This window comes from Gallinula chloropus (genome assembly GCF_964237585.1).
Source record: "Gallinula chloropus genome assembly, chromosome: 5".
Lineage (NCBI taxonomy): Eukaryota > Metazoa > Chordata > Aves > Gruiformes > Rallidae > Gallinula > Gallinula chloropus.
In genome coordinates, this window is record NC_140090.1 from 1,687,757 (window position 1) to 1,700,657 (window position 12,901).

At 60.0% G+C, this 12,901-nt stretch overlaps 1 protein-coding gene across 1 annotated transcript in view; it reads left to right on the plus strand.

Moving 5' to 3' along the window:
• Positions 1 to 1,928: 1,928 nt before the first annotated feature.
• Positions 1,929 to 12,901, plus strand: part of CACNB4 (calcium voltage-gated channel auxiliary subunit beta 4) — a gene marked incomplete at its 5' end in the record, with an annotated part of 92,859 nt that continues 81,886 nt past the window's right edge. The window contains one exon of the mRNA XM_084264768.1: positions 1,929 to 2,036. Coding sequence (XP_084120894.1) covers positions 1,929 to 2,036 — 108 coding nt within the window. The remainder of the gene's footprint in view (positions 2,037 to 12,901) is intronic.

The following is a 12,901-nucleotide window of genomic DNA, read 5'->3' on the forward strand; positions in this document are numbered from 1 at the left end:
TCAAACACAGGTGGGTGGTGTCTCTTCTGTTCAGTGCAGCTCCTCTGAAATCAGAATGAATCCTTGTGAAGGTACCGTTGTGCTGTGCTTGGCACCACACGCTGCAGGCAGGGACCCTCCCTCCCCACCAGCAGCTCTGGTAATGGTTATCCAGACAGAATTTGCTGTGTGTCATCCCTTGCTTACAGCCCCTTCCCCCTACTGAGCCCTGTGGGGTGGTTCCAGGCTGCAGATCTCAGTGTCCCAAAGCCTCTCTGGGGAGCTGCTTGGTGTGAATTGTGATTCAGAGCTCCCAGGTCTTGTGGAAAGGAAGCAGGGCTGCATCTTGCTGTCCGGACAGCATCGAAGGGGGGAGGTCAGCCCTGTCCTCAGTCACAGGAGGAGCCATGGCTGGAGAAAAGTGTCCTTCCTGGGGCCAAGTAATGGTTAAACTGAATTTAGAAATAATCTGCTGTAGACCCCAGCGTTGGTGACCCACATTAATGGTTGACAAAGAAACCAGGCTGCCTCATTTCATCCCAGGAGTTAAGCAATCCGTGTGGCTTGTGTGTGGCAGGAGAGAGGAGCAGGGGGAGAGAGGAGTGCTGGGTGTTCCTGGGGCCTTCACCCCGGGCCCGGGTGGGTGGGTGGCATTTCCTGGCGTCAAAGTGAGATCAGCTTCAGGACGCACGCGTTTCTCTTACTCATTTCAGTGGGAGGTGTAATGTGCTTGTAGTTAAGGCACAGGAGTGGGAAGTAGGAAATCCAGGTCCTGCTTCCAGCTCTTCCCCAGATTTCCTGTTTAATCCCAGTGCACCTGATCTCTCCTTTTCCCTCTCACCCTGGAAGCAGGAGCCCTCTCTGAGGAGTGGGTGGTGGGAGTTAATGGAGGGCTGGAGCAGCTCCCCATGGAGAGAGGCTGGGGGAGCTGGGCTGGGTCAGCCTGGAGAAGAGAAGGCTGTGGGGGACCTCACTGCAGCCTCCCCGTCCCTGAAGGGAACAGAGGAACAGGAGGGGAATCAGCTTGTTAAAGGGCAGAGACTGGCAGGACAAGGGGGCTGGAGTGAAGCTGGAGGAGGGAAGGGGGAGAGGAGAGACTGGGGGGAAGTTCTTTGCAGAGAGTGGTGAGGGGCTGGAAGGGGCTGCCCAGAGAGGGGGTGGGTGCCCCGTCCCTGGGGGTGTTCAAGGCCAGGTTGGCTGGGGCCCTGGGCAACCTTGTGTAGCTCCAGGCCTGGAGGTTGGTGTCCCTGCCACAGGCAGGGGGTTGGAGCTCTGGGACCCTTGGGGTCCCTTCCAACCCAGACCAGGCTGGGATTCTCGGATCACTGGGAGCTGTGGCCACCACCGAGACTCAGGCGGTCGGGGCAGCCGTGGCTCAGCTACCCCCGGCTCTGGGGCTGGCACGTCCCGTCTCCAGCCCGGCCCTGGGCTGTAGTGGGGGCGTGTGGGAGGAGGCGGAGTGGCCGGGATGGGGGTCAGGGGTCACCAGCGCAGGACCCCGGCTGCTGGGGGGGGTGGCCGGGAGCTGCCGGGCTCGTCGCTCGCTGCCCTCCTCTGCCGAAGTTTCTCCGGGCGCGGGGAGGGGCCGGGGCCGGCTGCGACCCCGGGGTCGGATCGGAACCCCACCCCCAGCACGGGGGGCTCCTCAGGCGGGTCGGTCCCCCCCCGGCTCCAGCCCCTGCCCCGTGCCCGGCCGGCGGCAGCTCCCGGGGCCGCCCCCCGCCCGGCGCCGCCCCGCCCCGGGGCCGCCCGGCCCCTCCCCGCCCGCCCCCCGCCCTTCCCACCGCGCTGTGTCTCGGCGGCAGGCAGCGCGACCGGGGCCGAGGGAGCCGCGGATCCTCCTGGCCGCCATGGCCGCGGTGGGTGCAGCCGGGGGGCGAGGAGGGGGGTGGGGGAGAGCGCGGGGCCGGGCGGGCGCGGGGAGGGGGGGGGCCGGCGACGCGACCTTGATGTCTTGGCCTCCCCCGGGGCAGGTGACGAGGGGCACGGCGACGCGGCGCAGCCGGCTGAAGCGCTCCGACGGCAGCACCACCTCCACCAGCTTCATCCTGCGGCAGGTGAGGGGCGGCGGGGCCGGGCAGGTGAGGGGCGGGGGCCGGGGCCGGGGCCGGGGCCGGGGCCGGGCCGGCCGCCTCCCCGCCGGCGTGGGGAGTGGGTCGGGTCGGGTCGGGTCGGCGGACCCCTGGCGTTCCGGGGGTTGCGGGGCCGCTGCCGGGCGATGCTCCGGCTCCTCCGGGCACCGCACAAGTTGTGGCCGCCGCCCGTCCCCTTCGCAGCCGGACGCGGGGGCAGTTTGGGGACGGGTCGGGGCCGGGCTCGGAACTATAAACCGGGAGGGCTCGGGCAGGGGGCTGAGGGGCGGGAGAGGGGCTGCGAAGCCCCGGCCGCAGCCGGCGCTGGGTCCGGTAACGCGCGGTTGCCGAGCTGCGCTCGCTGCCTCGGGTGATGCTCGGGCTGCGCCGTGTGCCGGCGGGGAGAGGCTGCACCCCCGGCACAGCCGCGGCTGGGGCCATCTCCTCGTCTGTGGGTATCGGGGTGTGTGTGGGGGGGTGTCAAGAGCATCGGCATCTCAGTTCGGGGCTTCGGGCTCGTCGGTGCTCGTTGCACGGCAGCGCTGCTTCTCCATGAGGAGGGTTTGGGGGGTAGGAACCCCCCTGGGAGCCGTCACCCACCCCCTCTCCATCACCAGTCACCCTCCTGCCTGCCGGCTGCCGCTCGGTGAAACGAGACCCAACACCCTGTGTCCTGCCGAGGCAGAGCTGCCTCTCTGGAAGGATGCCCCTGGGAGTAAACGTTGTCTGTTGGCTCCGAAAGTACAGGGGGCTGGGAGAACACTTCTCGGGGTGCAGACCCGTATCCCACGTGTGCCCCCAGACTCCTCATCAGCTTCACTAGAAACCCAGGGAAGCAGAACTGGGCCCCTGAGAAATCCAGGGACGCCCATCGCATCACGCCTGGTGGGAGCGGTTTTGCCCAGGACGTGGAAGCTGGGAGGTCTCTGCCAGAGCCAGAGATCCAGATAACCCAGGGAAGTTTTCTTTGGCTGTGTGGTGTCCGGGTGCCGCCGCTCCAGCCCGGAGCAGAACCGCAGCGGTGCCGGGCTGGCAGCCCCCGGCCAGCCCCGGCAGGACCAGGTCTGGGAGGTGCTGCAGGAGCTCAGTGTGTAATGAGGTCTCAGCTGGGGACTGATAAACGTGAAGGGAGTCTCAGTCACCTCGGTCTGTCGTGGCAGCTGAAGAGGTGTTGCGGGCGGCCGCGGGCCCCTCTCAGAGTCACCCCGGGGAATCCTTGTCAGAAGGGTTGTTTCACACAGGGGGGTTGGTGCTGGACTCACGTGGGTGATGAGGGCTTGTGATTTAGGCAGAGGGAGGGTAATCTGCATCGTCTGGAGCACTCGGCACCTGAGGGAGCCCTGGGTGTGATGTGGGGTTTTGAGAAACCGCCTTGGGAAAGCCTCTGTGTGCACAGCAGAGCCTGGGCTGCTCAAAGGGACGCGCTGGGCGTCACACTGGGACGGTGTGGACACCATCGGGCGCCTCCTTTGCCTGCAAGAGGTGCTGGAGCCTTTCCTGCACTCTTAGGTCTTGTGTCATGGTGCACCCCACGAGTGCCACCTGCCTCACGGCCCCGTGGCCCCTTCTCTCCTGTGGGAACGGGGGGAGACCCGCTGGTACTCCTGCCCCCACCTCGAGGGCCTTGCCTTGCCGTGCCCCACGCTGGGGGATGCTGCCAGGTAACGCCAGGAGCATCGGGCAGGGGGATGTTCCCGTTGCAGTCAGGGCTGTGCACCCCTGGTGCGGCCGCGTGGTGCCCAGGGGCCCAGCAGCGCGCCCACCCCGGCACCGGGGCTCTGCCCGCAGCAGCAGCTGCCCTGGCAGAGGGTGATGCCGTCTCAGGGGCAGCTGCTGCAGCTCCATGAAAGAGCCAGTGAAATGAGTCGATCCCCGTCGGAATTTGCTCAGCCCAGTGAGGAGGGACCAGGCGTCGCTGTCGCTTTCTGAGGTGACCCCCTCGAGAGCTCCTCAGTGGGGAAGTGGAAGGGTGAGGAGGGTGTGTTTGGCTTGTGTGAGCTGAGCAACACAACCAGCTCCGGGATCGTCCCCCCTTTTCCAAGGGGGGGCTGGGCTGGAGATGTGCTGGGGTGGGGGTCTCACTACTCCCTCCCATGGACTTGTGGTGCTGTTCCTCACCGTGGGGCGATTCAGCTCCTTGGGGCGATGGCTCCTTCACACAGACACACCGCTGCTGCTCCTTGAGTGAGTTCTCAGCCTTGGCAGTCAGTGGGTTCCTTGGGAGAGGAGGGATTTGGGTTCCACAGCCACAGAGCATTCCCAGGTGCCCAGCGTTCCCGTCCTCTCCTCCCCCTGTGAATCCTTCCCTCTCAGCAATCAGCTTCAGAAGTGTAAGTGGAAAGGAAGAGTCCTGATAGTGGGGATGAAGCTCCAGTCCCATCATGATGCTGTAGGTGGAATTGGGAGAAGAAAACCAGAAGAAATTCTGCCCATCAGATTTGTGGTAAATGTCCCAAAGGAATGTCCATCTCCTGTAGATCTCGTGTGCAGGAGGAACTGCACCAGTGTCCTGCCCAGGCCCGAGCTGCTGATGGAAATTGTCTCCTGGGTTTCCCTTGCTGTGAGGAGAGGTGGATCCTGAACTCCCTGCCTGACTTTTCATTGCATTGCTCCTGGTTTCAGTCTGTCTGTCTGTCTGGTGGAGTTTGGACAAGCTCTTTGAACGGCCCTTTTTGTGGTCACCACGTGGCGATGAGAGGGGGTGGGTGCCCCATCCCTGGGGGTGTCCAAGGCCAGGTTGGCTGGGGCCCTGGGCAACCTTGTGTAGCTCCAGGCCTGGAGGTTGGTGTCCCTGCCTGTGGCAGGGGGTTGGAGCTCTGGGACCCTTGGGGTCCCTTCCCACCCAGACCAGCCTGGGATTCTATGATGAGCAAAGGCCAGAGTGCTGTGTGTGCACTGACAAGGGCAGAGCCACCAAATCCGGCACCTCCGGGGTTTTGGGGAGCCGGCAGCGCCCGGAATTCCCACTCACTGTGGGAAATGCTGTGCTGGAGGGACGTGTGAGTGGCAATGGGTAGGTTGGGCTGGTGTGACACTGAGACCCACACCAGTGAGCGAGGTGACTTGTGTCCTGGTGTGACCTGGGGCACAGGGGAAGGCACAGGCTGTCAGACAGGCACCTCCATCCGATGGCACAGCCACGCCTGTGAGTAAACCCGGGGCTGAAGCTGTTAGGTGCAGTGTTGGGGCAAGGAATGGGTGTGCAGAATCATTCCTCTTCCGTGGCAGGTGCCTCTCAGTTCTGGCTGAGAACCCCCCTGAGGGCCAGGAGTCAATTGTAAGGCAATAAGTAGGTCAGCCGAAAACACAGGCTCCTTGTTCCGCCACGGGCTGTGCCAGCAGCTCATGGCTGGGGTTTGCTGGGACACTTTGTGTTCCCACCACCCAGCTTAACGTGGTGGGACGTGTCTGTATCCACAGGGTTTTTCCCCCCTTGGTGCCCTGGGATTTTTCAGGGACTTTATTTCGCTGAGGAAGGTGAAGTGACCTGTGGAGAGCAGCAGGACAGACCCAGGGGCTGCGTCTGAGCATCGCTCCTTGCCAGAGGGGAGCACCATGGCAGGGGATTGATCCTCTCTACCCCGGGTGACCTGGGGGGTTGGTGGCTGTGTGCCAGGAGTCGTTAATGCCTTTTGTGCTTGGGCAGATCCAGTCTTGGGAGGGAAACTGAGGCATGGTAAATGGTCTCATCTGTGTACCTGGAGTGGGGGGTCCGCAGTGGACAGTCAGCGTTGGGCCTTGGCGGTGGGTTAGTGGGGGCATGAACAAAGTCCTGTGCACTGGGTGAGGGGGTCCAGGCCCCCATACTCCTCTTCCTCACTCCTCTACCTGGCTGGGCATCTCCCCACAGCAATGCCCACTGCCAGGGCTGTGTGAAAGGCTCATTCCTACAGCTTTTCACTGCCTGAACCGCAGCCCTCGGTGCCAGGGAGGCTGAGCAGGGCGCAGTCCAGGCCTCCCTTCTTCACACAGAGGAGCCTTTGTGCCGCTGGCTGCCAGGGGAGGGTCTGTGCTGCAGAGCTGTGCAGCACCCAGAGCTGCCAGCGGAACCACCGCCGGGTCGGGTGCTGGAGGCTTGGGCCCCGTGGGGCTGTCCCCTGCCTGCTCACAGCCCGGGTCGCCTCGCTGGGGAGCGTGGCCACGGCTCAGTGCTCAGTGAAACACCCTCACCTGCTCTCAGATGCAGCTGGGCTTTGTTACCACATCTTCTCCAAACGCTCCCAGTGATGGGTGGAGCCCTTCCCAGCGCGTGCCAGCAGCGCCCAGTAAGGCCACAGAGCGCATTGGTCAGTCCAAGCACTATTGACCTTACATAAAATGATATTTAGATATAATTAGAAGGGGTTTTGCTGCTTAAGTTTAGAGACAGTTGAAGTCAGTTTTCTTTTCACAGAGTCACCAGGCTGGAAAAGCCCTTTAAGACCATTGAGTCCAACCGTCCCTGTCCTGTGCCGACCCAGATCCCTGAGCACCTCATCTCCCCTCTGTTAAACACCCCCAGGGGTGGGCACTCAGCCCCCTCCCTGGGCAGCCTGTGCCACAGCCCCACAACTCTTTTAAGGCAGAGTTACACCTTGTGTGGTGTCTCTGGTGGTGCTCATGCCGCTTCCCTCTGCTAAATATCACTTTTCCTACATGAAATTGGGAGAAGCTGATGACCAGCATCCTCTGGTACCTGACCAGCTCTCAAGGAGTTTGGAGAAGTTAGTGATGTTCTGACCAAAGGAAGGTTCAGTCATTGGGAAGCCTTTTGTTGCCTGGTTTTGGAGTGAGGCTTTGTGTCCATGGGGATGGGATGTGGTGGGCTCCAGCTGGGCGTTGGCACTCAGAGGTCTTGCTCAGCCAAGTGAAGTGAGCTGAAGGTGGGATTGGGGAAGGGGTTGAGGGTGCCTGAGTTTCGCTTGTCATTTATCAAGCCCAACATCCTCTCCCTGGGACGTGGAGCCGCCCAGCTGCCATCTCCAGGGCCCCAGAGTGCTGCTCACAGGCTCTGGCAGATGTCAGCTGACTGCTGCACACCCAGCACTGTCATGAGCAGCCTCGGGGCTGAGGTCTGCAGCTGGTGGGTTTGCTGACCACCCCGCACAGCAACAGTCTGACCAGGGGCTGTGCTCACCAGCAGCTTCAGCACCAGTTCTTACCAGGCTGTTTCTAATGCACAGGGGATTCTTCCCTCATTTCTGCTTTGTTTGCTTTGGGTTTGGGTCTTGAAATAATTCTCCTGAGAAGGGCTGGAGCCCCCAGGTGATGCTCTGGGGATCCTGGCCGGCTGCAGCGGTTTGGTTTCCCGGTACTCAGCAGGGGGCTGATGCTGTGGGGTGGTACCTGCTCCCACCTGGGGATGCCATGAGCCCAGCATTCCTCAAAACCAAAGGCTGGTGAGACTGAGGGAACAGGACTCTGTGAGGGAGCAGACCAGAATTTGAGGAATTCACCAGGATGAGCTCAACTCTGTGATGAGTCACTAATGTCTAAAATATAACTGACTGTCACAGAACATGATTGCTCCTTAGACACAGGGCTGGAGCATTATTCTCCCTCATACAGCGCTGAGAAGCTGTTGAAGCATCTGACAGGTGAATAGAAGATGCAGCCCTTTCTCCCAAGGGCCTAAGCCCCATCTGAGCAGCTTTGCTTTAACTCACCTTTTCCTTCAGGTAGGTGCAGGTAAGGGACACAGAGGCTGTGTCTTTCAAGTTAAACCGTGCCTAAGACCACCTGTCTCTGATTTAACCTAAATACTAAGAATTTAGGCAAGGGAAGGCATGTGGGAATGGAGATCAGTGTCTGTGAGGATCTTGCCCTGCTCCCCAACAGCCAGGAGACCCCCCCCCCAGGCTGCTGTGCAGTTTTCTCCTGTGCACAACACCATGGAGTAAGCTTACAAAAGGTCTTAGGAGCTTCAGGAGCAATTGGTGTTTTCCACCCATGTGATTGTGTCCTGAATGCCCTTTCCAAATCATGGAGGTGATTCCTGAAGGACAGAGGTGAGGCTGTCCCTGTCTGCACAGGCTGTGTGCTACGGGGGGCTGGACCTGCAGGAGCCATGGAGAATCCGCCTGGCACGGGGACAGCCAGAGCACCCTTGGCTGGATTGGCCTGGGATGGGTTAGAGAGCATCCATGGAGCTGTGTCCTGCCAGCTGGAGAGAATGAAGAGAGGCTGAGGGAGCTGGGCTGGGTCAGCCTGGAGAAGAGAAGGCTGTGGGGGGACCTCACTGCAGCCTCCCCGTCCCTGAAGGGACCCCAGGAACAGGAGGGGAATCAGCTTGTTAAAGGGCAGAGACTGGCAGGACAAGGGGGATGGAGTGAAGCTGGAGGAGGGAAGGGGGAGAGGAGAGATTGGGGGGAAGTTCTTTGCAGAGAGAGCGGTGAGGGGCTGGAAGGGGCTGCCCAGAGAGGGGGTGGGTGCCCCATCCCTGGGGGTGTTCAAGGCCAGGTTGGCTGGGGCCCTGGTCAGCCTTGTGTAGCTCCAGGCCTGGAGGTTGGTGTCCCTGCCTGTGGCAGGGGGTTGGAGCTCTGTGACCCTTGGGGTCCCTTCCAACCCAGACCAGGCTGGGATTCTGTGATTCCATGAACCACTGGACCGATGGGCACAGCTGCCTTTGGAAGATGCAGACTGTGCTGACCCTTGGTGGGGCACCCCAAAACCCTGCCCTGGGGAGGTTCCTCCTGGTGCAGTTGTGGGATGGAGGAGGTGGGGGACAAGCACGGTTGCAGGGAGGAGGAGGAGGAGGTGGTGGGGGACAAGCTTTATGGGGCTGAAATAACAGGAGAAGGAAACTGGATTTTTGAAGATTTTAAATTCTAGACCAGAGAGTAGGGAAGTTGGCTGCCCCCATCCTGCCATCGCTCCCTCTGCCCGTGCAGGAGCCAGGGAGCTTCTCCCAGGTCCCGCTTCCTCCTCAGGAAGGCGTGTGCAGCCCCGTGGCACCGGGGAGCTTAATTGAGTGTTTCTTAATGTACTAATTGACTCTCAAATTACTCTCCCTCTTAGCGCTCCCTTAGGGAGGAGAAGGGGGGTTTGTGCCTGTGTGTTTGCAAGCAGGTAACCACCTCACAAGAACAACACCCACCCCTGGCTGTGTTTGGAGCCACCAGTCAGCCTGTGGTTGGGGTGATGCTCACCATAGGCCCTGCTCCTCACTGCACCCTGTGGAGGTGGCACCCGCCTCATCTCGGCGTGTGGGTGGCTCATCCTGGTGCGTGGTGGTTGGGGCTGTCAGCAGTGGGTGGGTGACAGTGACCGGCCGCGCCGGTGCGTGTGCCGATGGAGGAGCCGCCGGCCGGGCTGGTGGCCACCCAAGCCTTTGAGTCCCGGGCGCTGCCCTGCTCCCCAGCAGATGTGCTGGCCGGCTTAGCGTCTCCATGGCGACAAGGGTTTGGGTGTTTGAAACTCGCCCGCAGGCACACAGGCTCGGGGAGATATTAATAGCAGAACCAGCGGAGGTACGAAGGAAAAATAGGCTCTGGCTCCTCCTCACCCCAAATCCCTCGGGCCTGGGAGCTGCCGCTCTCGTCGCACGCGCCGTGGGGGGCGGTTGAAGGTGTTGTTCTGGTGTGACCTGTAGGATGACCTCCCCGTGTTGCTGTGAGGCTGTTCCAATGGAGCAGCTGGGGGCCTGCGGCCGCGCTCACGACGCTGCGCCCAACGCACCCTCTTCAGCAGGGGAAATGACCTTCCTGAGCCCAGCTGCCAGCTCCCTTTCCCTGGAGGGGAGGCAGAGGTGCTACGCCCCTGGTCACGCCGGGGCTCGTGCGCCCTGAGCTGCTCCATCCCCACCTCCCATCGCCCGCCGCCTCCTCGCGCTCCCTTATTGCATTTATTATCTATATATAGAAATACATATATATATATATATTCTATTCCAGTTGTGCAGTGAGAGCGTTACCACCCCGTGCTCGAGCCGTTTCAGCGTCGGATTTGGGGAGCCAGAGCTGTGCACAGGCTCTGCCTCCCTCTGCTCTCACGCAGTTTCTATGGACACCAACGGCTGTTGGTGCCTGCGCGGGGTGGAGGGGATGCAGAGATGGTTACACAGGGCTCCAGACTTGTTCTTTGGTAAAATACCAAGTAAAATCTTTGAAAAGAGGGTGGAAGAGACGGGAATGGCTTTTTCCTGAAATCCTTCGGTCTTGGGTGACCTCCAGAGTTGGGAAAAAATAGCTGCTTAACTCCTTCTCGCTGGGTATGTGGGGAAGCCTGATGTGTGTGATCTCCAAAAGTCTGTTTTCCCTTCCTCACACAAATCAAATGGAGAGATTTAGCAAGATAACACGGAAATGGGAGCTGCTTTGGCCACTCGTGGTGTCACAGAGAGCTTCAGAGGTGGGTTTGGGGCCAACAGGCGAATGCAACACAAACCACCAGCAGGTGAGGTTGACAGTTGATGTCAGGTGATTTGACAAATAAGGAGGGATGTCAGAAGCGTGTTTGGAGAGGCCCTCTAACAGCGTCTCAGGTCTGGAGCATCTCCCCTGGGAGGAAAGGCTGAGGGAGCTGGGGCTGTTGAGCCTGGAGAGAAGCAGCCTGAGAGGGGATCTGATCAATGGGGATCAAGAGCTGAAGGGTGGGACACAGGGGGACAGGGGCAGCCTCTGCTCAGTGTCTGTGGGGACAGGACAAGGGGCGATAGGCTCAAGTTGGAGCACAGGGAGTTCCCCCCCAATGTGGGGAAGAACTTCTTGCCAGTGAGGGTGAGGGAGCCCTGGGCCAGGCTGCCCAGGGGGTGTGGAGTCTCCTTCTCTGGAGAGCTTCCAGCCCCGTCTGGACACCGCCCTGTGTGCCCTGTCCTAGGGACCCTGCTTGGGCAGGGGGTTGGACCCCAGGGGCTCTGGGGTCCCTTCCAACCCCTGTGATGCTGTGAGCATCACTCAGCCATCCCCCTCACCAGCACACAGTGCCGTTTCCAGCTGGGATGTGTGGAGCTTGCAGCTCTTTCCCCCTGGAAACACTTCACCTTCCCTCTTGCAGATGACTCGGTGCTGGGCGATGGTGAAATGAGAGGTTACCACTTACATGCAGGAGAAACAGGAGTGTGATGAATTACAAGCCGGTGTAATTTATGCAGAAGCAGTGTGGGGGAAACTGCAGCCCACTCTTGTTCCACATAAATTATGCATGTACCTCCTTGAAAATAGCTACAGAGGGGGTGCAGGGTTTTTTTGGCTAATGAATCATGCCCTAAATTCCTACAGCACATACATTGACTCAAGCGGCTCCCTTTTGCCCCACCTTTATTTTTAGACCATCTGTAAACTTCTGCTGAACGTGCAGTTCCGGGTGCTGCTGTATTTTCCTTACAGCAGACCTGTTCTTTGAAGACCCTGTGTTGAAAAGGGGCTCCTAAATTTACTACTCCTCCCAGAGCCCTCCCACGTGAGAGTTACATCTTCTGCTTCTGAGATCCCTGAAGAGCTCCCTTGGCTGTTGTAGTATGTGGATAAATGTGTTCTGAGGGAGATGCAGCCGGCTCTTGTGTGGAGTCATCTCCCTCCAGACCATGGCTGGAGACATCTTGGGAGCTGTAGCCTTCACCTCTGGGTCACAGGCAACACAAAACCTTTGAGCCCCAGTACAGAAATAAAGAATCCCAGCTTGGTCTGGGTTGGGAGGGACCCCAAGGGTCCCAGAGCTCCAACCCCCTGCCACAGGCAGGGACACCAACCTCCAGGCCTGGAGCTACACAAGGTTGCCCAGGGCCCCAGCCAACCTGGCCCTGAACACCCCCAGGGATGGGGCACCCACCCCCTCTCTGGGCAGCCTGTTCCAGCCCCTCACCACTCTCTCTGCAAAGAACTTCCCCCCCAATCTCTCCTCTCCCCCTTCCCTCCTCCAGCTTCACTCCATCCCCTTGTCCTGCCAGTCTCTGCCCTTTAACAAGCTGATTCCCCTCCTGTTCCTCTGCTCCCTTCAGGGACGGGGAGGCTGCAGTGAGGTCCCCCCACAGCCTTCTCTTCTCCAGGCTGACCCAGCCCAGCTCCCTCAGCCTCTCTCCATGGGGAGCTGCTCTCTCTGTAAAGAGCTTCCCCCTGACACCTGAACTGCACACAGATCATGAGGAAAGTGAAGCGTGATGCTGCCCACCATATACTCTTTGCTTGGTGTAGTATATATACCAAGTATCTAAATAGGGTATTTATTTGGCCTTAGGGTAGTGGAGCTTGGGGGTGGGTGGAGGAATGTTGCGTGTAGCCCATGGCACATACCTACCGGGAGTAACTGTGGAGCAGCAGGGCTGTGTGGTCTGCACATCTCCTCCACCACCCCAGGCAGTTGCAAAGCTGGAGCTCCCTCTGCGAGCCAGCCCTGGTAAGAGCAGCACCCAGCAGGGAGGAGCTTTGGAAGGGCGTCCAGAAGAAATGCTTTGGGGAGGATTCAGAAGGTGCAGAGTGGTTGTTTGAAACAGGAGAAGGTGGAACAGCTTTGGACCTAAAACCGGCTCTGCTAGCAGGATACAGGATGTTATGGGAAGAACAAGTCGAAGCCAAGTGTGATTTTCATGCTAATAGGGGTGTGGGTGGCCCAGTGTAGGCAGACCTGGGAGAGGGGGCGGCAGGAGGCTGGGGAGCAGGGAAGTGGTGGGAGCAAAGGCTTTGGGGGGCGGTGGGGCAGGCATGGAGGGGCATTTGGGCTTTGTCGTGGAGATATATATATCTCAGATATATCTGTATCTGATCTCCTGTGTGCTTTTGTGACAATTTTTCTGTGGTTCCCCCAGTTTTACATTGTTTTTTAGGCACCATCACACCAATCTGGGGAAGAACTTCTTGCCAGTGAGGGTGAGGGAGCCCTGGGACAGGCTGCCCAGGGGGTGTGGAGTCTCCTTCTCTGGAGAGATTCCAGCCCCG